The 25,854-nt window shown below is 37.4% G+C and overlaps 2 protein-coding genes across 6 annotated transcripts; one reads left to right on the forward strand and one right to left on the reverse strand.

Annotated features, from left to right (window-relative positions):
* Positions 1-427: 427 nt before the first annotated feature.
* LOC112182056 (RGS1-HXK1-interacting protein 1) lies at positions 428-5,493 on the reverse strand. Its single transcript, XM_024320485.2, has 9 exons — positions 5,189-5,493; positions 4,719-4,785; positions 4,530-4,607; positions 4,198-4,250; positions 2,548-2,631; positions 1,441-1,493; positions 1,297-1,361; positions 1,145-1,203; positions 428-953 (listed from the first exon to the last, which is right to left on the reverse strand). Exons 1-9 carry the CDS (start codon positions 5,426-5,428, stop codon positions 864-866), a joined length of 789 nt encoding a protein of 262 aa, XP_024176253.1. The 5' UTR covers positions 5,429-5,493; the 3' UTR covers positions 428-863.
* A 1,349-nt stretch (positions 5,494-6,842) lies between these two features.
* On the forward strand, positions 6,843-25,498 carry LOC112175793 (CCR4-NOT transcription complex subunit 1). 5 transcript variants are annotated; one of them, XM_024313543.2, is made up of 51 exons: positions 6,843-7,130; positions 8,213-8,510; positions 8,645-8,876; positions 8,990-9,329; positions 9,418-9,531; positions 9,620-9,748; positions 9,871-10,062; positions 10,148-10,342; positions 10,499-10,636; positions 10,769-10,891; positions 10,976-11,226; positions 11,730-11,833; positions 12,473-12,567; positions 12,645-12,884; positions 13,371-13,559; positions 13,656-13,740; positions 13,827-13,894; positions 14,796-14,938; positions 15,054-15,162; positions 15,243-15,389; positions 15,522-15,569; positions 15,652-15,780; positions 15,879-16,112; positions 16,211-16,324; positions 16,426-16,514; positions 16,594-16,699; positions 17,787-17,882; positions 18,003-18,155; positions 18,793-18,972; positions 19,063-19,283; positions 19,348-19,498; positions 19,580-19,702; positions 20,103-20,147; positions 20,270-20,347; positions 20,514-20,630; positions 20,912-21,038; positions 21,120-21,220; positions 21,372-21,509; positions 21,597-21,680; positions 21,844-21,990; positions 22,082-22,213; positions 22,305-22,343; positions 22,426-22,572; positions 22,664-22,725; positions 23,058-23,211; positions 23,303-23,494; positions 23,949-24,053; positions 24,205-24,339; positions 24,569-24,799; positions 24,938-25,042; positions 25,157-25,498. In XM_024313543.2, exons 1-51 carry the CDS (start codon positions 7,032-7,034, stop codon positions 25,301-25,303), a joined length of 7,221 nt encoding a protein of 2,406 aa, XP_024169311.1. In that variant the 5' UTR covers positions 6,843-7,031; the 3' UTR covers positions 25,304-25,498. The 5 variants fall into 5 exon arrangements, with proteins under 5 accessions (XP_024169311.1, XP_024169318.1, XP_024169322.1 ...); XM_024313550.2 differs by having other exon boundaries at positions 24,941-25,042; XM_024313554.2 differs by having other exon boundaries at positions 19,363-19,498.
* The last annotated feature ends 356 nt before the right edge of the window (positions 25,499-25,854 follow it).

Raw genomic sequence — 25,854 nt, forward strand, 5'->3', positions numbered from 1 at the left:
GGGATATTCATGGAATCGAGTCTTTTGTATTGGATTTTGATCAGGTAATTAAGGCTTAAGACGGCAACGCTTTAATGCAATATAGCCACGCATTTCTTGTCTTCAATCACTTAATAATTTGTTTGATCTCCGATTTCAAAGTCTTTTGGAAAAGACTAGCGAATCATTTTGCTCATGATCGCACTACAATGCAATTGATGTTAAGGGATTGTTTCAAACTGGGAAGGCTTCGGCATGATAACAACTTATTTCAAGAGCTGTCTAATTGAAATCTTCTTAAGCTACTGTTGCAACAATTGACAGGCTCTTCATGGTGTTAACTCTTTAGTCTTTGGCAACTTGTTTAGGTTGCTTCAGAACTAATTGACAAACCAAACCAATGGCATTCTGTAACCGGGACAATCAAATTGTGAAAAAACAAATGGAATATGTGTAAACCCAATGACCACAACTTGATTGTATTTAAATTTTGATCTAGGATACAGCAGTGATAATAACGGGGAAGGGCACTGACATAACTAGATAAAAGTAAGCATAACTTGAGCTGTTGGATTATACTTCCTGAAAGCAATTTGGTAATAGTGAAGAGACATAATCACGGCTCCAAGGTATAAATGACAATACCGAACAAGGCAGAGAATCTGCAGCTAATGACCACAGGTGGGAACTTTTAACAGAACTCAAACATTCACTGTAAGGCATCTCCTGCCAAGGGTGAAGATTGAGACCGACACTCTCTGTTGGTAAGCGAAATCGCCTTCTACAAAACTTATGAACAAAATTTTCCAAGTACTGCATTTAGTTCAATTATTGGCACTTGGTTCAGGTGTTTCATAAATGAGGGAATATCAGTGAAACAATTCTCAAACTGAGATCCCATGATTGCTAATTTTTGTGACCTCCTTTGATAAGGCAGTCCTTTCTTGCTCTACCTCTTTAGCCAATTTTGTAACCTGCAAGCGAGAAGCAAAAGTGTGCATGTCATTTACAAGTCCGTGCATCAGAATAAAACCAGGAATTTTTTTTCTTCTTGCTTGCTGCCTCTATTGCTAGTGAACTTTCAAAGTTGACTGAGGTCATTTTTATTAGTGGTCTTGAGTTCAGGTGCTTTGATCTTTTGACTTCTACGGAAGAAAGAACTTACTTGGTCCCGGAACATAGATGCTTCACTTCTAGGAAGTTCTCCTATAATATCTTTTAAACCTGATATAAGAGCAAGGCATAAGCAACTGAAGTATTCATTTTACTCCAGTCTTAACTGATTAATGTCAACAAAGAGTTCATGTATTTGCATACCTCTTGCTTGTCTTTCAATCTTATAACCTGTTCCAATCGCACTTTGAATTAGCTTCCCCGTTTGTCTGTCATTTTGAACATGAAAAGTAAGTGCAATGGAAAGTAGAGTGAATTATAAACTGCTACCATTTTATAAGAGCATACCTGAGTTTTTTCCTCCCCCGTATGAATTCTTTTTCAGCATTTGATGCCCTCTTCTGAAAATAGTAACTATACCATGAGTTGGATTCCCAGGAGTGCTTGCTCATTTAAACATGATCAATCAAGCAGGCTTTAAAACACCATCAGAGTAATAGTAGGCAAGAGAGCACCAACATAAGTGACATATAAAACAATGAAGTGATGAACTGTACACAAAATTTTGGCCCCTCTCAAGTCGTATTTGATGCCCATTCAGCCAGTGACAACCTTACATTCCAAAATTCCATACTGAAGAATAGCGACGCCTCTTATTTATTTTTGGAAATAAAAATGTTACTGTTGAATCTATGTGTACTTGTGTCACAAGTCACGAAGTGGAGAGGCTGTTTACAGTACAGGGCAAATTAGAAACCTTTTTATAGATAAAACAGTACCCCCAAAAAAAAAAAAAGCAGCAGTAGTCCACTCTTAAGCATCTGTACAATAAAAACACATTGCAACGCACCCAAGCTAAGAACTAGGAAGCTTCTAAGAAGCCTTCCAATCTAACTGAATATAAGAAAGACCAACCCACTAAAAGCATCTGAAACAGAAGCCCATAGAGAAGACCAGTAAATAAACATAGCCAACATTTCCTCCACATCCAAGCCTCTGACCCTCTACCTCCAAAGAAAGATTTGAATATATGAGTTTGCTATTATTCAAGTAGTGGTCCTTGTTATCTCCATCCCGACCTTATCCTCTCTCCTTTGCTCCCCTGACTCTATTTCTCTAAGTTCTCTGAAAATACAGCAACTCTAAGGCTTCTGAGTTCTAAAATATCCTGCGGTTAGCCAGTTACTAGTTGAAATTCCTATTATTTTAAGCCCACCATAAACCTAAACAAAAATCATCTGGGATTTTCTCCATGTCAATGTAACTGCTGTTTTTCCAATAAAATGTTGGTTTTTTTTTTTTTTTTTTTTTTCAAGTGAAGATATTGCCTCCATGAGTCACTTAGAATCAACAGAGAAAAGCCAAAACAAACACATCAATCAACAAATTCGGTCACGATCATCAATCGAGATTAAAAATGAGAGAGAGAGAGAGAGAGAGAGAGAGAGAGATTACCTCTAATTGTTCACTTTCAGCCTTTAGAACATCAATTGAATGTCGCAACTCCTTCACTTTAGCATCAGCTCTAGAAAGTAAGGACTGCACCCAGAAACAAATGATCAGTAGAATATCCACAAATGATATGATAACTATGCAGGATCTGCTGGCAACAAGAAGCACTATAATATATAAACACAATAAATACACAATCTCAACTAGGAATATCAAGCAAATAAGATCTAGATGTACAACTTCTCAACTGCTGAGACAACAGCATCCAAAGAATAACATACATGCAGATCATCAATGTATTTAATATATGTTGCACAAGCATTGCCTATTAACTTTAGTAAGGATCATGACACAAAAATTCAATTAATTTTCATTGAAACTGTAGCTACAAAGTTTAGACCTTGATTGACGGATGGTCCACTTCAGAACAATACTCTATTCTACAGAACCTTTTCCATCTTTTTTTAATCCAACCATTAGGGAGGAAGGTCCAACTTTAAAGTTGACAATAAAGAATATCACAACATAATTTTTATTGTTTTTCTTATTAGTCATTTGATAGTTACAGCTTTGTTTGAAAGTATATAAAATAGACTTTCATTTCATTCAGAGATAGCATTCTTAAGAGGAGCTCTGACACTACTACAATATAATATTACATTGGGGAATTTTTGTTTCTATTAAAATTTTGTTGCAAGAGAAAGTTGGTTTAACCACGAGAGAGAGAGAGAGAGAGAGAGAGAGAGAGAGAGTCAAGTCAACCTAATTAACACTAACTAATTAAGTTGCATTGAGCTGTCTAGTTAAAGGTTGTCATGTTAGGAAACACATCATCATTTTCTTATTTGTATCCATTTTCACTTGATTCACATCTAGCTTTAAAGCATGATTTGAAAAGAAACACCTTTTATTGATTAAATCATAAAGCATGACACACAAAGAGTAAAACAATAAAACTACAAAATGCAGAGAGATGGCAAACACAAAACCTCAACTGCCACCAAACCAGCCTAATCAATCTAGAACCCCTAAAAGACAACTGCTTTCCAATCTAAAACAATAGAAAGTTGAGCAATCGTAATTTCGTCCTAGGAAACTACTTCATCAAAGAAATTTCCATTCTTCAGTGCATCCAGTATCAACCTAATGGATAATAGCTTTCATGTTTGAGATTATGTCCCTTATCATTTTCTTGTTCTGCTTTTCCCACTAGAATTAAATGTATGAATCAATTTTTCCACTTGGATGCAAAGATGCTGTATTGCTGCCAACAACAGTAGAAGTCATCAAAGAATGCACGCTTATATCAAGAGTGACCATGATTAGCTGGCCTTTTGGATCTTTAAAATTGATGCATGAACTAATCAAGTTCCATTAAACAGTACACTCATTTTTGGTCACTGTTACCAGCTAGACGATGCACTAAATATAAACGTCCACTCTATCTATGAAAAGAGGTTATGCTATCAATAAAACAGGGATAAATGAAAATTTTATTGATAAAACCTTTTCAATTGTAGCCAATATCTTATTACGAATAATTCTGACAAGTTCAGGAGAAAAAGAGGCATTCACCAACCCATTAAGTGCCTTCGTGAATGAATGTATGACAGAGATTTGAATGAATGTAACTTTAATAGCATCGATGCTTACCTCCTCGCTCATGAAAAGGCGTAAGCTTTTGTAGTACAAGAAGCGTCGTGGTCCTGCAAATATTAAGGTAATTAGGGTTAATGATAATGCATTCTAGGATTTTCCAAGATCTACAAAGATATTAGTTAGGAGTCGAAGATGGAATCCTGAACTATATTTTCGAATATGAGCAGGTTTTGCAGTTCATGTATAAGTAGGAGATAAAAAGAATATTAGAAGTGCTATATAAATGTTTCAAGGTTTATATGGTCTCCACAACAAATGTTCGAATGCAAGCAACCTTTCAAAAAACAGATGATATGTTAGAATCTGCTAAGGGACTTGAATCATACCTTTTAGAACCGTAAACCCCAAAGCAGCAGCAACTCCACCAGTAATCACCGGATGTGAAGCAGCAACAGAAGCACCCTCTGCACCAAAGTGAAGATATAAACTCCTAATTTAACACCTAAACAAAAAAGAGACCGGCAATTCAACCCTCTTTTTTTTCCTCCAAAGAAAGACGAGATATTGGGACTAACCTTTAATCTTTGCAAGTAAAATATCCTCATAATCAGCATAGCTAGACTTGACATCTTCCAATGAGTCCTGCATTCAGACATTCCGCTCAAATAACTAAACACTCTTTTTGAATGATAATTTTCTTAACAAAAGAAGGGATTAATTTCCTCACTTGGTTGCTAAAGCAATTATGCTTATAGTTTAAGCTGATTAACTCCGAATAAACCAACTAAACAAGTGCTTCATGTGCATTCATGAAACACTGAGTATCTCTAATCATCCGAATCACACACAAAAACACATAATGTTTAATTTACTCAATTTCCGCAAAATTGTAGAATTAACATTAAAAATTTGAACTTGCAGTAACTATCTGACACTGCAATGGAGAATTGCAAGCTTCAAAAACATTGTTCTAATTGTTTCTTCATGAAACCAAACAGTTTAAAAAGTAAAAGAAAATGAGAATTGAGGGAATCCGTGTTCTTACAATGGTCTGGCTCAAATGAGCAGAGCCGGTGGCCCGAATCTCGGAGAGGCGTGATCTAGAAGCTTCGAGGGCGGAGTTTAGGGTCTCTTCGATGTTTTTCTGGTAAACCCGAGCCTGCTCAATCGCGTAGTCGATCCACGGCGTTGCAGGTTGCTCTAGGGTTTGGGTGCCGTGGCTGAAGGAGTCGGTCGGCGCGAAGATTGGCTTTTCCTCACCGGAAGTCTCTGGTTCCGTCGCCATTGCAGACGCAAAGAACTTGTGCTCCCTCTTCTTTTTTTGGTTTCCGGCGAATTTGTTGGACCATAGACCTGGGGCTAAACGGGGTTATTGATCGGGTCGGGTTTAGAGTTACGGGCCTTGTTTTGGAGAAAATGGGCTCGTATGGAAGTTTGGATTAGTTGACTACTTTCGTCTTTCGCTTTGGGCGCGGCCATTGTAACCTTGTTATTTATTTATTATTTTTTGTTTCTTTGAAGCGAAAACTGGAGATTATTAATTGGACTAAAGTTCTGGTGAAACTGTTCACCGATCCAACCATCTTGGTTTGCCAATTCTTTATCCACAACTGTAACGGTGTAACCAATCCATTAGTGATCGGTTTACATCGGTTCAGTATTTTTTTTTTCAAGAATCCAATAATCACTCAAACCAAATTTGGAGCATAGTGAATCCAACATATCCAAGTAGATTTATTTTAGACTAGCAGTGGCCTACACACAGCGTGTGCAGGGATATATATATATATATATATATATATTTTTTTTTTTCTTCAGTGTGTGGTGTAGGTAGTTAAAAATGGTAGAAATTCCCACCATGTGTCCACTACATATAATTGAAATTTAATTTTATTAATTGACTTTACTATTCCTATTGCAGCATTGTTTATTTCTGATTCAAGGTATCTTAATATATAAGAGGCAAATTGGTAAAAAAAAAAACAGTTATAGAGAGCAAACTCTATTCTCTTAATAATAGTATAGATAGATATATATTGTTAAAATTAAAGAAAAAAAACCTTTATTATTTTAAAGATTAACCTCTAGGTCGGTATATTATCAGAAATTATTGGACCCACAACTGAAAATGATCACCTCCATTCGATTCACATTTGTTGCATAATTAAAAACAATAAAAACTTGAACCGACGTCATTCGACTCTAAAAAGTGTATTATTTATCTAAAATAAAATTTAATTTCTGTAGTGATTATAAACGTATGTTTGTACTATGGCGAAGATTGACTCAGCATAAGTGAATTTTTAATGTTAATTTTATTCAACTTATAAATCGCATTTATCAGTGAAAATGTTGCTATTCGAACTATACCAAGCCGAGCATATTTGATCCATCTTCTTTAGCAGTTTGACGAGTTAAATACACACTAATTTCTTAACCATTATATCAAATGCCAGTTCCAACAGTTTCACTCTCTTTTCATTTTTAGTTTTCTAAACTCATAGGCACCATTATGAAAAAATGAAAAAAAGAAAAAGAAAAAAGAATCACAGACGTCCATAGAAGGTAAACGTCACTGGGCTCACTGAGACAAATAACCCGCAGGTGAGGGAGAAAAATTGCGAAAGAAGGATTCTCGTGTGGAGCCCACTGGGCTCACCACTATATTACGCACACTCCGAATTCAGATCAGACCTCCCCACATCAACCCGAAGTCTCTCTCTCACCATTGCGCTTGTCGACGATTCTCGAAAATCCCAGAAATACCCTTCCGTTCTCTCCAAAATTTCGCTTTCCCCCCGGCACCCGTAACCTCTGCTCTCTCCCCAATCTCGCTCGCTCTCTCAGCAAACCCTATCTCCCTCTGTCGAGCCTTCGTCGTCTCCGCGATGCTCAAGTTTTCGCAGGCCACTGCGAACCAGATTCGGTTCCTCCTGCAAAGCCTCAATGACGCCAACTCGGACACTGTTCACCGAGAGCTTACTCAGGTAGTACCTCTCTCCTTCTCTCTTTTCTTTCAATTCCGGCTCTGTTTGCTTCCGATTCTCATTTCGGAGCCCTAGAATTCTCTGTTTTGGTTTCGGAGTGTTCGGAATTTGAACGCAACTTCAATTTTGTTCGGTTTCGTTTTTGGACTTTTAGTGAGAGTTTTAGAACTCAAAACGGGGGTTTTGTTTGTCGTTTTGGCTTACTCGGTGAGCTCTGTGCTATTTTCTCAAGGCGGTAGTCTGGCCGTTTGGGTGTGATTGAATGCTTTGTTCAAGTTTAGCTTCATGGTTTAGGTGTGAAGTAACAGGTGCTGAAATTGAAAGACTTTTTGAAAAATTAGAGGAAAAATGGTGAATGTACTAAGAGTTGTGTAGAGTTTGGTTTACAGCAGCTGAGTCGGTAAGCAATGATTCTGCTGGGGTGTCGTAAACTGATACGCTACGGTGGTTAGGCCGGGGGCCTTACTGGAATAAGTATTGTAGAACTTCTAGGGCGAAATCATGTTTAGTCAGAAGGGTGGGTGGCGGGGCAGTGAGAGATGAATTAAGAGAAGGTTGAATTAAGGGTTGTGTGCCAAAATCGTATGCTATGTAGTGTTTTTATTTTATATTTTATTTGTTGTTGTAAAGTATTATGGGGCTTGCAGATGAAATATTATGATAGTCATGCTTCTCCGTTTGTATTGTCTGATTTCTGATTGGGCTCACTGTTTGCTTTTTACCCAACAGCTCTAGAAACTTTAGAGCTTCTGTAGTCCATATATGAAATTTGAATACACACACACACGCATGTATGAAATTCATGTTTGTAGCTGAGTGAATGGTTGATAGTGCACGATACATTTAGTGTAGTCTGCAGTATATGTAACTTTTAAACGTGGGCAATTGAAGGTTTACTTCTTCTCAAGCTGAGGGTGAAGCTTAAAACTTCGAGTCAAATCCTTGTAATCGCAGATTATAAAATTATGATCTGTATTTAGGATAGAAAATAAATTATTTGATACAAGAACGCTGGAGTAACCTTATCTAAATCTTGCATTTCACCTGAGCTCTTGCTGATGTTGTCTGCTGTTTCATGCCAGTTTATTGAATATGGAGTTGAGGGAAGCGTTTTGCTGCTCCAAACCTGCCTGGATCATTTGAATCATTACAGAACAGATACAAAGAATGTGGCACTGGAACGGGTTCTTGCCTCAATTTTCAAATATCTCATCGACCAACCAAATTTCAGTACTATGTTTTGTGAATCACTAAGAAATACAGAGGTCAATGAAGGAATTGTGGAGAATTTCTCGAGTGTATTGCAACTGTCTGTACCTGAGAAAATTGGCATTGGTCTTGCTTTGTCAGATTCAGAAAACCTAGACACCAGAATATGTGGTAAGCTTCGGTAATTAAATGGACTGGTGGATTGAAATATTGTTGGTCGATGATTTTATTTTTTGTACGTTTTATTTTTATTTTTGCTTCTTCCATTGTGTTGTGTATTTAATGTTTCTTTTGTTTGTTTCCAGGCAAAAACTTCTGTATGGCTCAGATTGAGAAATTGTGTGAAACTCCTGTTGACAGGATCTCTTCTGAGAAAATTCAGAATATTGTTATGTTCCTTCAGCGGTCTGAGGGTCTTTCCAAGCATGTAGATTCGTTTATGCAGATATTATCTTTACTGCAGCTGAAAGATGATGAAAACTCTTTTGTTTTAAGTCCATTGCTTTCAGATGAGCTTCGTGATGCCAATTTTTTGAGGTATTATTACTATTCAAGTCGGCTAATAGATGACAGTCCTTACACTTGCCTTTTCTATTCCTTTGTTATGATAAAATGCATCCTTTGCTCAATAGATTTCGCCTTTTCTGCAGGAACATGGACTTGTTCCGTGAAAGTGGAGAAAATGATTTTGACGCTATTTTAGCAGAAATGGAGAAGGAGATGAATATGGGAGATATTATGAAGGAATTAGGTTATGGATGCACAGTTGATTCATCTCAGTGCAAAGAGATTTTATCCCTTTTCTTACCCCTCAATGAGATTACTATCTCCAAAATACTTGGCACGATTGCCTGCACCCATGCTGGTCTTGAGGATAATCAGAATACATTTTCTACCTTCCGGTTGGCGCTTGGTTATAGTACTTCATCTGATTTGCCTATGCTAAACACCTGGAACATTGATGTCCTTGTGGATATGATCAATCAACTTGTGAGTCCACTTCTAATCTTGTAGTAATTCATTTAGTTATGGTTCAGTGAAGGAAATTCATCTTTTTATCCCTATGTTCTGAATACAGGCTCCAGACACCAATTGGATAAGTGTTATTGAAAATTTGGATCATGAGGGGTTCTACATTCCTAATCAGGAGGCATTCTCTTTTTTCATGTCTGTATATCAGCATGTGTGTCAGGTATGTCTTGCACACTTGCAAGTTTAAGATTACTAATATGCAAAACATGATGTTTCGGACCATATTAACTGTCTCTTGATCTTTGCAGGAGCCATTCCCCCTACATGCCATCTGTGGGTCTGTTTGGAAGAATACTGAGGGTCAGCTATCTTTTCTCAAACATGCTGTTTCATCACCACCTGAAGTATTTAATTTTGCTCACTCTGTTAGGCAGCTGGTAAGATCCTGTATTCATCGAGCTTATCTGTATCCTCTTATGTTTTAAACTTTGCTCATTCTGTTATCCAGCTTATGTTCTATATAACTTTGACTGTTCTGAATTACCTATCATCTTTTCAGCCCTATATGGATACGGTGAATGGCCACAAGCTACAACTTGGACATGCAAATCATGCATGGTTGTGTCTAGACCTTTTGGATGTACTTTGTCACCTAGCAGAGAGGGGTCATGCTCTTTCTGTTCGATCGATACTTGAGTATCCTCTTCAACACTGTCCTGAAGTCCTGCTTCTTGGGATGGCACACATTAATGTACATATTGAAATTTATTTGAGCATTAATTCTAACCCTTTGTTTTCTCCCAGTACAATTAATAAATCTATTTTTGTGTTTTCAGACTCCATACAACCTGCTGCAATATGAAGTGTCTTTCATTGTTTTCCCCATGATAGTAAAAAATGTCATGGGTAATGGCATGATTGTTGACCTCTGGCATACTAACCCCTCTTTGGTGCTGCGGGGATTTGTGGATGCCTACAATAGCGATCCAGACAGCATGACTAGAATATTGGATATCTGTCAAGAGCTTAAGGTGAGTTTGGAGTGAACTTGTGAATTGTCTCCTAACCAGTTGTCTGTTGTAATTGTCTCTGTATAATCTGAAAACAGACTGCCTTATTTCTGTCTGAACTTTGGTGGAATGGCTATTTTATTTCTTACTTATGAGGTAATTATTTTTTATTTGTAGATTTTGTCGTCCGTCATGGAGATGATTCCTTCTCCCTTTAGTATCAGACTGGCGGCCCTTGCTTTCAGAAAAGAGCTTGTAGAACTCGAGAAGTGGTTGAGTAGTAATTTGAATACATATAAAGATACTTTCTTTGAGGTAATGTACTCTTGGCTGCCATTCCCTGCTGTATAGTTGGGCCACAATAATTGCAGTATGCTGAATAATTGTATTTTTTTATATGTTTTTTAAATGTATTTACCACCTTATAAACCTAATGTAACTTTTCAGGAGTGCCTCAAGTTCCTGAAGGAGATTCAAGCTGGAGGGACCCAAGATTTCTCAACCAGACCTTTCCAACATGCTGGTGCTGTCTCAACTCTCTATGGGGACACTACTGCTACATTCTCGAAGGTTCTACAACCTGGCTTGCAGCTTTATTTTCTATAATGTGGGAGTTCTATTGTGCAGAATTTCATCGTCTGTGTGTGATTGTAGGTTCTTAAAGCTCATGTCGCCCAGATTACTTCTAGCCACCTTACTGAGGAGATGGAAAAACTCTCTCTATCAATTATGGATTCTAATCCAAGGCTGCAGAATGGTGGGCCTACAGAGTCATCAACAGATGGATATGCAGATGACATTGAAGCTGAAGCCAACTCTTACTTCCATCAAATGTTTTCTGGTCAGTTGACTATTGAATCAATGGTCCAAATGCTTGCCCGTTTCAAAGAATCTTCTGTTCAAAGGTATGTATATTAAAGCTTTTGCATCTGCTTACTTCAAATGGTTTTGAAAGCCTTACCATTATTTTAGATTTTTCTCTTCTGTTGAAGAAGGTTGTAGATTTTCTGATAGTACATTAGAATAGTTGGAAGTACACAGGATATTATTTGTCTTGTAGTCGAAGTTGATATTGATATTTTTTTTCGAGAGCAATAATGTACATCTAAGCTTGTACATTTGTAATGAATTATCCATTTCTTTGCTCCAGCCCCCACCGGGAGGAGCCAAGCTGGTTTTGACAATTTCATTGTCTTACGTGCCATATGCACAACATTGGTATAGAAAATGTACTTTTAAAGTCAAACTTTTCATATGATTTAGAAACTTGGAGAGACTGCTTTTGGAATTTGTTGGTTCAGTGTAAGTGGTAACATGGAGGTTTTTACTGATTTCTGCTGAATACTCTTATATTCACTTTCTAGCATGTTTTTAATTGACAATTTCTTTTTCTTGCATCAAATGGCAGGGAACAATCCATTTTTGAGTGCATGATTGCTAATCTGTTTGAAGAGTACAGATTCTTTCCGAAATATCCTGAAAGACAGCTCAAAATTGCTGCAATTTTATTTGGTGAGTTTTGTTATAAAATTTGCTATCAATGACTCTTTGAGTCCAAATACATGTTTAACCTTTTTCTCTGGAACTAGAAGTTTAGGTTATGTATTGTAATGTAAAATGGATATCCATCATCACTGATCGTGGTTGATGCTTCAGTTTTGGATAGATCACAAGTTTTTTGGGCGCATGTGTGATTATATGGGTCAATGTGTGTCCATCTATTGATTATATATGGGTCAGGATCTCTGGCACAATATTCAATACACAAGTTACACTTTGGAAATAAAAACTTTAATCGGTGAGGAGCAAGTGTTGACATGGCTGCTATTTTGTCTTGAATAAAAAATAATAATGAAAACAATAGTTCTCTTTTCTGTCCCTTTTCGGTCTATCTCTTCTTAATCCTCACTGTTGAAATATTGTTTTCAACGGTTTTAAACTTGTGTTGAAAGCTTAGAATATTTCCTGACCCTTGTGTTTTTATATCCAAGCTTTAAGGACTTTCATAAATTTGCAGCAACAATTAAAATGTGGTTCAGTTGACTGTAATTTACTCTCAGACTTTTGTGAGAATCACTGTGAGATGCTATTCTGAATTGATATTACTAAGTCAGTTTTTCTGCATGTAATGTTTTCACAATCATATTTCAGGGTCTGTCATCAAGCAGCAGCTTGTAACTCATCTGACTCTAGGGATTGCTCTGCGTGGTGTTTTAGATGCATTGCGCAAACCTGCGGATTCAAAAGTTTGTATCATCTCTTTTTAACTTCTCTCATTACATTTTCATATCATTACGTTGCTAAATAGTCTCTTGACTTGCAGATGTTTGTGTTTGGAACAAAGGCTCTGGAGCAGTTTGTGGAGCGTCTGATTGAATGGCCACAGTACTGCAATCACATTCTTCAGATATCCCATTTGCGCAATACTCATTCAGAGCTGGTGGTATTCATTGAACAGGCTCTTGCCAGGATTTCATCTGGTCATTCAGATTCAGATGGAAGTAACCATGCTTCTGCCGTTCATCATCACGGTCCCAGTCAAGTTACCTCAGGAAATGTGGAGGTAAGTGTGGTCAGATTTGTGACTTGTGTCTCTAATTCAATTTTGTTACCAATTAGTATGAGAAGGGATGATTACAGAGGTCTTATAAGCTTTTTCTTTCATGACAAACATATAATTTCTTTCTTCTCTGGTAAAAGAGTAATGATAAGCCTCGAGGTTCTCCTTTGTTAACCCTTCTGAGACCCAATGGTCTTTTTGTCAACGCCTTCTGTTCTGTAATGTTTCTATCATTTGCATATGCTTTTCAAATTTTATTTTCTCACGAATCTTCATAATGTCTACCTTTTCCTTTAAAGTGCAAGTCTATACTGTCTAACGCAGTCTGTTAGGAAGACATTTCTTTTGGTTTGTTTTTAAGATCACAATTTTAATCTCTTTATATGAGTTTTTAAATAAATGCTGGACCTTCGAACTTATCCATGTCAGTTATATCTATCGCTCTGAGCTATTTCGCCTTCTTGCTTATATGCTGACTTACTGTTTCAGTTAAATGGATCAAGCATCTTACAAACTGGGCAGACACTATCTGCTCCGCTCCAGCTCCATCAGAGACATGAAAGCTCTTTTGATGACCGTCACAAGTCCTCAACTCCATCTAATGAGGTAAAGCCACTTGTATCTTCTGTGACGCAACCGGCAGTTGTTCCTGTTAGTGACGCTCCGAGTATTCAGAAGGTATGCCTGTTTACCTTTTTCTCTTCCACGGGGTTATATGCTATGATTGAGCTCCTATATCATCACATTTCTTTCTTCCTTTTTGTATAATTGCAGTTACAAAATGCAGTTAGTGCTCCATCAATGTTGTCTTCTGCTTCCCCTGGTTTTGTTCGTCCGTCACGAGGAGCTACCTCTACTAGTAATTTTCAGTTTCTTTACCTCGTCACTTCTAAGTAATCATCATACTTGTGATGTTAATTAAAAAACCTTTGCAATACAATACAGGGTTTGGCTCTGCTTTGAGCATTGAAACATTGGTTGCAGCAGCTGAGAAAAGGGATGCTCCCGTTGAGGTACCCAGTTAGCCTTATATATCATGCATGATGATGTGCAGTAGTATGTGTTGAGTTTTGTCTCACCGTCACATGCATTTTCTAAAAACTTGTGTAACACTACCTGATCGTATTGCCATTTAGTCCTAGCTGCTATATTTTCTTAGTATCCAACTCCACCTGACCGTACTGCCATTTAGTCTTAGCTGCTAACCAATGTTGTTATTATGGATATATATAATACATCCTTGTTAAGTGAGGTGCTATCTTTGGATAACTATAGTTCGCCACAAGTATGCATGAGATAGAGATGTTTATGAGGGCCTAGAAAATCATGGTATTTTGTGTTCCAGCGGTAAATTTTCCATGTTAGTCTTGGCATTAGTGTGGACTATTGCCAATATATCTGATTTCCGGGTTTCAATGGTATTTTTTTCAGTCAGTAGTTCTTGGCCTCCTTTCCACATAACTTCATGACGCCCTTGACGAGTATTTGATTTCTGGGTCCAATATATACATCTACTATTAGTTCTTTGCTTTTGTACCCTTCACTGGCGTTTAACAAAGTGGTGATTCTTGTGGTATTTCTCTAGTTACGTGCTTTTCCTATCTTTACTTTGATTGAAAGAGCTTAGGAGATGATTATTTTGTCCAGTTTTTTCTTTTGGTGATATTTGTTTTTATTTTTTCCTACTTGATATGGTGCTGGAACAGGGAGCATTATAGACCAACAGTGTGTTCTTAAGAAACAGAACCAGAGTTTTTATTTTTTTATTTAGTCTTTGCTTTGCATGTTTTGGAGGAATACTTAATTGTCTGTGGTCGATGTTATATAGGAAATTTGTAGTTTTAGAGCAGATACTTATCTTGTTGATATTAGTATTCTACTAAATATGTGTCTCTTTTTTTTTTTTCCCTACAGGCTCCAGCAGAGATTCAGGACAAAGTATTATTTATAGTTAATAATATATCACTTGCTAATATTGAGGTTAAGTCGAAGGAGTTTTCTGAGATACTGAAAGAGCAATACTATCCCTGGTTTGCGCAGTATATGGTTATGAAAAGGTGGGTACTTCACATAAAATACTAACTCATAAATTTTATTTATCAATGCTGGTTGCTCCACTATGTGATTATTGTCCTGACTCTTAACATGTATTACATACCTAACTCTTGGCAGGGCAAGCATTGAGCCCAATTTTCATGACTTGTACCTGAAATTTCTGGACAAACTTAATTCGAAGGCTTTGAATAAAGAGATTGTTCAAGCCACGTATGAGAACTGCAAGGTCTGCCATGTATTTCATATTTGTGCACTTGGAGATAATTGTGTGACAGCATTGTCTAACGCCTTTGAATATCCTCTCAGGTTCTTCTAGGGTCTGAGCTTATAAAATCAAGCTCAGAGGAGCGTTCATTGCTAAAAAATTTAGGTAGCTGGCTTGGGAAGCTTACTATTGGAAGGAATCAAGTCTTAAGGGCTCGTGAAATTGATCCCAAATCTTTGATCATAGAGGTGTTAGTTTAAACATTGTTGTTTTGTTTTGATTTTGCTATGCTCCTAGAGATTTTTTTAAAAGTATTTTTGTTATCCTACTTATTAACTGATTACTATGTGGTTGATACTAATTTTCCTCCTTTCTAATAGGCATATGAGAAAGGGTTGATGATTGCTGTCATACCTTTTACTTCAAAGGTATAGTATGGTGCTATTATTAAGCTTCGTCTTTCTGTAAACGTAGGTGTGCGTACAGCTTATTTTCTTTTACTGGTTGCAGATTTTGGAACCATGTCAGAATAGCCTCGCATATCAACCACCGAATCCCTGGACAATGGGTATTCTTGGATTACTTGCTGAGATCTATTCCATGCCAAACTTGAAGATGAACCTCAAGTTTGATATAGAGGTATTCTTACACTTGTCTCTTAAGTTCTCTATTGGAGCTTGCCTGCCTTAATCGTTAGTCCAGTTACTTCATTATGAGGCTGTTATTTGGATTTTCAGGTTCTATTCAAGAATCTAGGAGTGGATTTGAAGGAGATAACACCAACTTCTCTTCTCAAGGATCGCAACAGAGAACTTGAAGGGAATCCAGATTTCTCCAACAAAGATGTTGGAGCATCTCAACCACAGATTGCTGAAGTTAAATCTGGAATTATTTCTCCACTAAACCAAGTTGAGCTACCACTTGACGTTGCTCCATCTAATTCTGGGAGCCACACACATCTGTTATCTCAGGTTTGCTTTCAACTTTTGCTTGAGATCTTCTTGCTGGATAGCTGTTGTACATTTTCATTCCATATTGGGTATGCATTGATTTTTTATATATTCTTTAGTATGCTACCTTGATGGAGGATGACAAGCTTGCTTTGGGGTTATCTGATCAGATCACTTCTGCTCAAGGACTGTTACAAGCTACTCCATCACAGTCCCCATTTTCTGTTAGTCAGGTGCAGATCCGTGTTTTTTTTTTGTTTTTTAATCCCTATTTTTTTTAGTTAGTATGTTTCTTCCCATCCTCACTTCTTGGCTGGCTGTTTTTTCTTTGCAGCATCCCACAGCAATACCTAACATTGGAACCCACGTAATTATCAACCAGAAGCTCAGTGCCTTGGGGGGGCTGCACGTGCATTTCCAAAGGTGCTATGAAAGTCCTTTCCTATCAAGTACGTTTGCAAGTTCTTTGGCAGAATTGCTAATTGTTATTCATATATTGCAGAGTGGTTCCAATTGCTATGGATAGAGCTATCAAAGAAATTGTCTCTGGTATTGTTCAGCGCAGTGTTTCTATAGCTACCCAGACAACTAAGGAGCTTGTTTTAAAGGTTAGTTTACTCAACTTGTTGTCAATTTCCTCTACTTGGGATCCATCTTAAGAATGATTTTGCTACCTGGGATTTTAGGTTATGTAGCATGCCAAGTCTTGTCATTATTGTGCAATGTCTTACTATATGTCTCTCATCATTCATGCTCTTTGGTGACTCTAACTTGTCTTCTTGTCCTCGATTGTTGCTACTCTAGCTTCTATGTTCCTTCGTCATCTAGTCAGTGTCAGTTCTTGTTTTGCCACATATTTCTATTGATATCACCATGTCACAGTAGCAGTTTTATTTTTTCGCATGCTGATTCTTTAGACCCAAGTGTAGTGTTCTATCAAGTATGGTTTGCCCCGTTCTGCAAGATATTCTTCTACTCTAGAATGTCAGTGTTTAGAAGCATATTTGTACTTTTGTCTTTGCGTCGAGTCCCACCAGTCTATCCTTGCGCTTTGCCATTCTTGTATTGAATTTGCATTGTCGTTGGTAATTCAGGAGTGTTTGTACTGAATAGTTCACTTGTACTATGCTCAAACCATCTTCTTATATTGTACTGTTTGCTTTTGTAAATGTGGTTGGGGTCACTGCAATGTGGAGCTTTTAATTGTGTTGCTAACACACTAATTCAATCTGGATCTTCTGGACCATATACATATGTTCTTGGATAGGAAGTATTGGAATTTATATTTCCTAAGAATGGAAGTTAAGGTTAAAGTGCAACTATTGGTTTTTTAGTGTAATAATGCATGGAGCTCTGGTGAAGTCTAGTTGTAATTATCAACTCATTGCATTTAGTTAGATGGTTTCACAGAGGAAGAGTAAAACTTCATAAAACCAACCACTCTAGGAAAGCCTCCCTTAGCTTGCTCTTTTTGTCGTTAGAGTGGGGCCCAAGCTAGATTTTTGCATTTAAAGATTGTTTCATTGGTATGTAAAGAACTCTTCTATCTAGTAACTTGTGTAGCATGACTCTTAATATATTTAGTAACTTATGTAGCATCTCTCCTTATGCTTTTATTCGTGGGGATTATGCAATGGAAATCAGATGTGACAAGAATATTTAATTTATCTAACATCTCCATATTTGTGTTTGCAGGACTATGCCATGGAATCAGATGACACAAGAATTTTTACTGCAGCGCACTTGATGGTCGCCAGTTTGGCAGGAAGTCTAGCTCATGTCACATGCAAGGTATTTTTCTTTATTATAATTTTGTCCTATTTGATTGATTTTTGTTACCATATACACATATTTGCAGTAATTGCGATGCTTTTTGGCATTCATTGAGTGGTTTGTGTTTTCTGCATGCAGGAACCCTTGCGCAGTTCAATATTAAGTCAGCTAAGAAATTCTCTTCAGGGATTAAACATTGCAAGTGATCTTCTAGAACAAGCTGTTCAACTTGTAACCAATGATAATCTGGATCTTGGCTGTGCAGTCATTGAGCAGGCTGCTACAGATAAGGTTTGCTTTGATGAAGAAATGCTTTTACTTGTATATTAAGTTTGTATGTACATTAAAAAGGGGTGAGTGAATTCCCCCCTTCCTCCCTCCCTCCCTCTTAACAACCAAACCTGCTTCAATTTATTTATTCAAATTTATATCATTTTTTAAATTTTAGCCCTGGTGTGTTTTTGTTTTTCTATCTACTGAATTCAAGTTGCTTTTTTTCTTCTTGTTTTTTATTTTTTCCTTTTTTGCTTTTTTCTTCCCTCAAGCAATGGCACCTGTATAATCATGATAGTTCCATGAATGTGGATAATTTCTGATTTTTTTTTTTTTTAACTCACTTATATTGCTTGAACCATACAATAGAGAGAGAGAGACTTTGGGCAAGGAATATCTCCCCCCCCCCCCCCGGGCCCGGGGGTTAGTTTACATAATTTACATCCAGTTTGGTTAATTTACATCCAGTTTTCATAATTGTTCAACAGTTCAACTGATCTCAGTTGTTAAATTTCATATGAGAATTTTTTCTTGTGAATTCTTGGAGCCTTGAAAATTAAATCAGGTCTAATTTTAGTAGATTAAATCATTCTTGTATTTAGATGACATCTCTCTTCAATTATTTTGTCGTTTAATGGTGTTTTATTTGTTTCAGGCGGTAGCAACAATTGACGGGGAAATAGGTCCGCAGCTTTCAGTAAGAAGAAAGAGAGAAGGTGTTGGTGCAACCTATTTTGATGCAAACATGTATCCACAAGGTTCTATGGGTGTTGTGCCAGAAGCTCTCCGCCCTAAACCTGGTCATTTGTCCCTTTCTCAGCAACGAGTTTATGAGGTAAGATGCTACCTTTTACTTGGGAGATCTTCTCCTTTGAAGAATGCCTTGTGGTTCTTCTTTTCTTCTTACACCATCTAAATGATGTAGGATTTTGTTCGGCTTCCCTGGCAAAACCAATCTATTCAAAGTTCGCACGTTCTGCCAGTTGCTACCACAGCTTCATCTGGTAGTACTGGTCTCACTAGCACATATGGTTCAGCATCCGGACAACTTAACACGGGCTACTCACCAGGACCTGGAAGCAAATTTGAAGCTGTTTCTCGTCCATTAGATGAAGCGATGGAATCCAATTCTGCCCTCCATCTTAGGTTGGTGTTCATAGTTCTGTACTGCATGATGAAGTATTAATTGCTGAAATGTTTGACATTACAGTATTATGTGTAACAGTGCTCCATCTATTCATGTTGGGATGGCTGATGGTGTTTCCCAGCATAGTTCTGAAAATGATTCTGTTGTTGCCTCATTTCCTTCTGCTGCTTCTGCCCCTGAGCTGCACTCTGTAGAGTCATCTGATGCTGTAAAGGTTGACGAAACTTCTTTCATGATTGTAGGGTGGTTAAGTTTCATGTTTTCTCTGTTGCCCAAATTTTTATTTTGTTTCCAGGAATCTGGAGTGTCCTCACAGCCACCACCTTCACCTGCTGTAACTGAACGTCTTGGAAGTCTCTCAGAACCTTCCCTCACCACAGGGGCTGCATTGGAAAAATACCAGATTGTTGCACAGAAGGTCAACCTTTTTAGCTTTTACTTATCTGATGTTTGTCTAGTCCTATTTGTATTGGGGATGGGTTCTTGGTCTATTTATAAAGGTTCCAGAAGTGTTGTGTTTGTCCCTGTCTGGCATATCATTCATTTTCATGTATGTAACATTACCCAAATTGGGTTGGCACTCTTTATCCTCTTCCATTTTGAGAGGGGGGATCGGAGAAGGGGACAAAGGCATTGCACAGCCAAACACTCAGTAAACGTGGATTTGAATTTGCATAATGACACACAGCAACCATCAATACATTATATGGGAGTTGCAAAGGATACTCAGTTCACGCATAAATATTTCTATTTTGCCTTTTTATTTTAGTACGTAATGATGCAATCTTAGCCTGACCCATGTTCTGTAATGGTTTCAGTTGGAAGCTCTGGTGACTAACGATGCTAGAGAATCAGAAATCCAGGTACTGTATATCTTTGTTCCCATATATAGGCTCCCATTTACTTGGAGAGTTCTCCATTTTGTACTCACACTTGCATTTATACATTCGTATCTACATGTCCACTAACATAAATGTCAATCTAGGGAGTCATTGGTGAAGTACCTGATATTATACTCAGGTGTGTTAGTCGAGATGAGGCTGCCTTGGCTGTGGCTCAAAAGGTCAGTGCTACTCTTTCGAAGAAGCTTTTTTTTTTTTTCATGTGTTCGCCTATAAAGATAATTGTGAGTTAGCTTGATTGTTTATGGAGTTTCTCTGTTGTGTTTTGAGCAACTGCTTTAAATAATGTCCATTGATTATAAATTTGCTTTACTAATCTTCATACAGGTTTTCAAGGGTTTGTACGAGAATGCAACAAACCAGATTCATGTTGGCGCACATCTAGCAATGCTGACTGCGATTCGTGATGTTTGCAAGCTTGTCTTTACGCAGCTCACTAGTTGGGTATGCACTATTACACTGGCAGATATTGTTTACGCAGTCCAGCCCTCCCCTTTGAATCATGTTCTTTTTTTCTGGTTTCTTTTTCTCTAGAAGGTTTGAATGTTGATTTTGGTCACTCAACTTTTCAATGACCTAAATGTTTAGTCTTAGTTGGTAAATGCTATTTCATAGTTCTATGATCATGTCACCTTAGTCACAATTAGAAACTGATATTGGCATATTGCTATATTTTTCCAATACTGGCCTTCGCTTGTAATACATTTATTTACAATTTCTTTCAGGTGATTTATTCTGATGAGGAGCGGAAGTTTAATAAAGAAATTACTGTTGGCCTTATACGCAGTGAACTGCTAAACCTTGCAGAGTACAATGTTCACATGGCAAAACTTATTGATGGTGGCAGGAATAGTAAGTAAAATGAATATAATATTTACATGGCAAGTACATGAAGATGTTCAACTTACTGATTCCTTGTATTAAAATCCACAGAGCCAGCAACAGAGTTCGCCACTTCCTTGCTCCAAACTTTGGTTATTGAAGAATCTAAAGTTATCTCAGAACTTCAGAGTCTTGTTGATGCAATGGGAAAGGTCTGTGTATAAAAGAACTTCTTTTTATGTTATCTGTTAGTAGAGTTTTTTTCGCAAATCTTGTTGATGCATTGGGAAAGGTTTGTGTATAAAAGAACATCTGTTTCTGATCATCTGTTAGTCAAGTTTGTTGACGAATTCTGAAACACAGGCTGCTGCGAAGCCTGGATCTCCCGAGTCACTGCAGCAGGTGGTTGAAATTGTCAAGAATCCTGCTGCTAATGGAGCTGCTCCATCTGGTGTTAATGTTGGGAAGGATGACAAGGCCAGACAATCGAGAGAGAAAAAGGCTAGTGTCTTTAGTATTTTGGCCTATTTTAGGTGTCTTTTCTGCCTCAAATGATGTTAATTTTATTTTTTTTCTATGATGATGCAGGCTTCTGTTCACTCCCCAGTAAGCAGGGAAGAGTTCAGTATTGTGGAGTCTGCGGAACCAGATCCTCCTGGTTTTCGCGAGCAGGTACCATGAGACATTCTTGCGGTTCCTTTTTCTTAACAAAGAACACAATATTCATCGGTTAACAAATTAAGAAAAATGGAGATCCGTCAGCATGTTTAATATAAGTGCACTGTACATCTGTTTTGCCTTTGCTTGCTTTTTTGCTTATATGAATAATTTGTAGGTGTCTATGCTGTTTGCTGAGTGGTACCGGATTTGTGAACTTCCTGGTGCAAACGAAAATAGTTGTGCCCATTTAATCATACAGTTGCACTCAAGTGGCATGCTGAATGGGGATGATCTTACGGACCGATTTTTCCGGCTACTCACAGTGAGTTTTCAATTTTATTATGATGTACTTCTGGATTATATTAAGAGTTAAAAAAATTTAATAGGGTTGCCTTTTCTTTCTTCATTTTCAGGAGCTTACTGTTGCACATTGTCTATCTTCTGAGGTGATTAATTCAGGCACACTGCAAACTCCTCAACAAGTGCAGAATCTATCCTTCCTTGCCATTGATATTTATGCTAAACTTGTATTTTTAATTCTCAAGGTAATTATTTCTTCATTTATATACATATGCATATACATACATACATACGTATTTGGGCCTAACTCCGTTGTGGAACGTACATTTATTTCAGATGGAGCCGGGATCAAGTAAACTAATGCTCTTGTCCAAGGTGAGCACAGCGCCATTTTGGTTGGAATATTTTTACTGCTTATCCAGTAATGGTTTTGTATGACAATTTGGTATTTTGACAGATTTTGGCAGTTACAGTGAGATTTATTCAAAAGGATGCAGAGGAGAAGAAATCATCTTTCAATGCAAGACCGTATTTTAGATTGTTTGTTAACTGGCTGCTAGACCTTGGGTCTTTGGATCCTGTTATTGATGGTGCTAACTTTCAGGTCTAGATCTACTGGATTAGATAATCTTTTGCCTCTGGTTTGTCATTTTGGCCATGTCAATTCACTAGTGTCTCTGTTGTCTATGTTCCAGATATTGACAGCCTTCGCAAATGCATTTCATGCGTTGCAACCCCTCAAAGTTCCTACATTCAGGTTAGCATCATTTTCTATTATGGCCATCTGTTTATGAACTTATAGGCTGTCATTATCCATGATTGGCTGGTGGGGTTCTAAGTTTTGGGGTTTATTTAATTAATGATCAAATCAAGTTATCTGTTTTGGGGACTTATTTCATAGTTTGGGATCATGAACCTTGTATCTTCTCTTTCTAATGCCCCTTTCTTCATCTCTGTTGTCTCTATCTGTTGTGCATTGTTGGCGTTGGTGTTTGGGAAGATTTTAATTTAATACTGGTGTACCAACACTAGATCTGTTGATGTGTTGATGATTAAATTTTTGATATATTTCTCTTTTGGCAACATCAGCTTTGCATGGCTCGAGTTGGTGAGTCATAGGAGTTTCATGCCTAAAATGCTAGCTGGAAATGGTCAGAAGGGTTGGCCCTATATCCAACGTTTGCTGGTTGACTTATTTCAATTCATGGAGCCTTTTTTGAGGAATGCTGAACTAGGAGTTCCGGTATGCTTTTTATTCTGTTGGATTTCATTGTTTGCCGAAGTATACCTTAAATTGCTATCTCACATCATTTTTGTCCTCTTTATCCATGTAGGTTCACTTCCTGTATAAAGGCACCCTTAGAGTGTTACTTGTGCTGCTCCATGATTTCCCTGAGTTCCTTTGTGATTATCACTTCACTTTCTGTGATGTTATTCCCCCGAGTTGCATTCAAATGCGAAATATCATCCTCAGTGCATTTCCCCGTAACATGAGGCTTCCTGACCCATCTACTCCAAACTTAAAGGTTGCTGATGATCCTTTATATATATATATATATATATATATATATATATATATATATATATATTAATTAAGCAGATAGTGCTTATGGTTTCATTTTTAAAAACCCTGCACCCTTGGTTGGTTAAAACTTTAAGAATAGAAAATATATTAGAATGGTATGATGGGTAAAATGGTAAATTACAAATATGAAAGTAAAAACAGAAAAGAAAAAAAACAAAAAGAGGAAGGAACTTCTGAACATTGTTTAACTGCTTTCAATACAGCTTCTCTCTCTCTCTCTCTCTCTTTGCAGTTGAGGAGAAAAAAGATAGTCCAAAAAATCTTAATTATTTTACAGAAATTTGCTTGTTGTATTTAACTGCCAATTACACAAACAGAATAGTTAACTTTATGTTTTTTTTTTTTGGTCATGGAACTGATCGGAATGGGGTCTGGTTTCTCCCTTATGTTTGCAGATTGATTTGCTTGCTGAAATCACTCAATCTCCACGTGTTCTTTCTGAGGTTGATGCAGCTCTGAAATTAAAGCAGATGAAGACCGATGTGGATGAGTATCTCAAGGTATGTAGACTTCTGTACATCATGGACAGATACTGCTTTCCTTCTGTGTTAATTAGGTTTAAGGTTCTTATTTTACTAGGGTTTCTAATTTACATTATGTGTTCCTAGTCTGCTCTTCTGATACAAGTTATATCATTTTTATACTTTGCAGACAAGGCAACAAGGTTCTTCATTTTTGACCGAATTGAAGCAAAAATTGCTCCTTTTACCAACCGAAGCTGCCTCAGCTGGTACTCGTTACAATGTACCCCTCATCAACTCCCTTGTACTCTATGTGGGGATGCAGGTACTGAGTTTTCATTTTAATATCCAACCATTCTTATAGTAGTTTGTTTAAAATCAAGATTCTAGTTTTTTAATAGTGAAGTATACAAATTCCTTTTTGAATCATTTGTCTTGTACCTAATTGCTATAATTTTTTGATTTGCATATTTTATAGCTAAACTTTTAGCAGTGAACAATCGTAATAATATTGTGGATGTTCTGATGCTTATTGTCGGGGTTTACATTTGCAGGCTATCCAGCAGCTTCAGGCTAGAACACCTCACGCACAGGCAAATCAAACTGTTCCATTTGTATATTTGGTGGGTGCTGCTTTGGATATCTTCCAGACTCTGATAGTGGACCTAGATACTGAAGGACGCTACCTTTTCCTAAATGCAATTGCAAACCAACTGCGCTATCCGAACACCCATACACATTACTTCTCCTTCATTGTTCTTTACTTGTTCGCGGAGTCAAACCAGGTGAGACAATTTCCTAAATTATTGCACTTCAAGATCTTTTGGTATCTAGGTTTGAGTATTGTACTTGCCATGTTTTGATGACTCAAGTAGGTGATAATTTTACTGCATGTGTTAAACTGTCAATGTACTGTCTTTCAGCAGGAAATTATCCAGGAGCAAATCACAAGGGTATTGTTGGAACGTCTCATTGTTAATCGCCCTCACCCATGGGGTCTACTGATAACATTCATTGAGCTAATCAAGGTAAACATCCATCCCACCCCCCCAAAAAAAAAAAAAAAAGACGCACGCGCACACAAAAAAACTTGATACTTTCTGTATGATGCATACTTACCTACGTTTCTCTGTGACTGCTAGAATCCGAGGTACAACTTCTGGAACCGGGCTTTCATAAGGTGTGCACCAGAGATTGAAAAACTCTTTGAATCTGTATCCAGGTCTTGTGGCGCAAAGCCTGTGGATGAGAGTATGGTTTCAGGTTGGGTACCTGAGACTGCTCACTGATCCTCTGTGAATCCTACGGCAATTGTTTTGGTATTGGTATGCATTTCCAAATGCAGCAGCAATGTACATTTTTATCTGGCTAGAACCCAGCTGTTGTATTTATTGTTGTATATTTGACTTGTAGATGTTCCATAATCAACTATAACTAAATGTAATGAAAATTATTCAGTCCTATATTGTACATATTTTCTTGGAGCTTTGGCTGTTGATATCTCGATCTAACATCATTGAAAAGTCTGGGAATACTACTATATGAGTGATTCCTTGAATTATGTTTTGGATTCGGAGTGAAATATTGCTTTTAAAATTAACGGGACACATGGAAATTATGCAAAAGATATGTTTCCCGAGTTCAGAGCTCTGCGTGCTGACGAGATCCGATCATCTGAGCAAAGTTTAAAATGCAATTTTCAGTATCCCATTAGTCCCGACGATGCAAAGGTGTCTTTTTGGCATTTGGAAATGCTTTTCACTCCATTCTAGCGGCCGGATAGCTTTTTTTCTCTCTGTTGTGTGATGAGACCTTGTATGTTTTTTACTTTGGTCTCTAA

The sequence above is a fragment of the Rosa chinensis genome, chromosome 1 (genome assembly GCF_002994745.2).
Source record: "Rosa chinensis cultivar Old Blush chromosome 1, RchiOBHm-V2, whole genome shotgun sequence".
Taxonomy (NCBI): Eukaryota; Viridiplantae; Streptophyta; class Magnoliopsida; order Rosales; family Rosaceae; genus Rosa; species Rosa chinensis.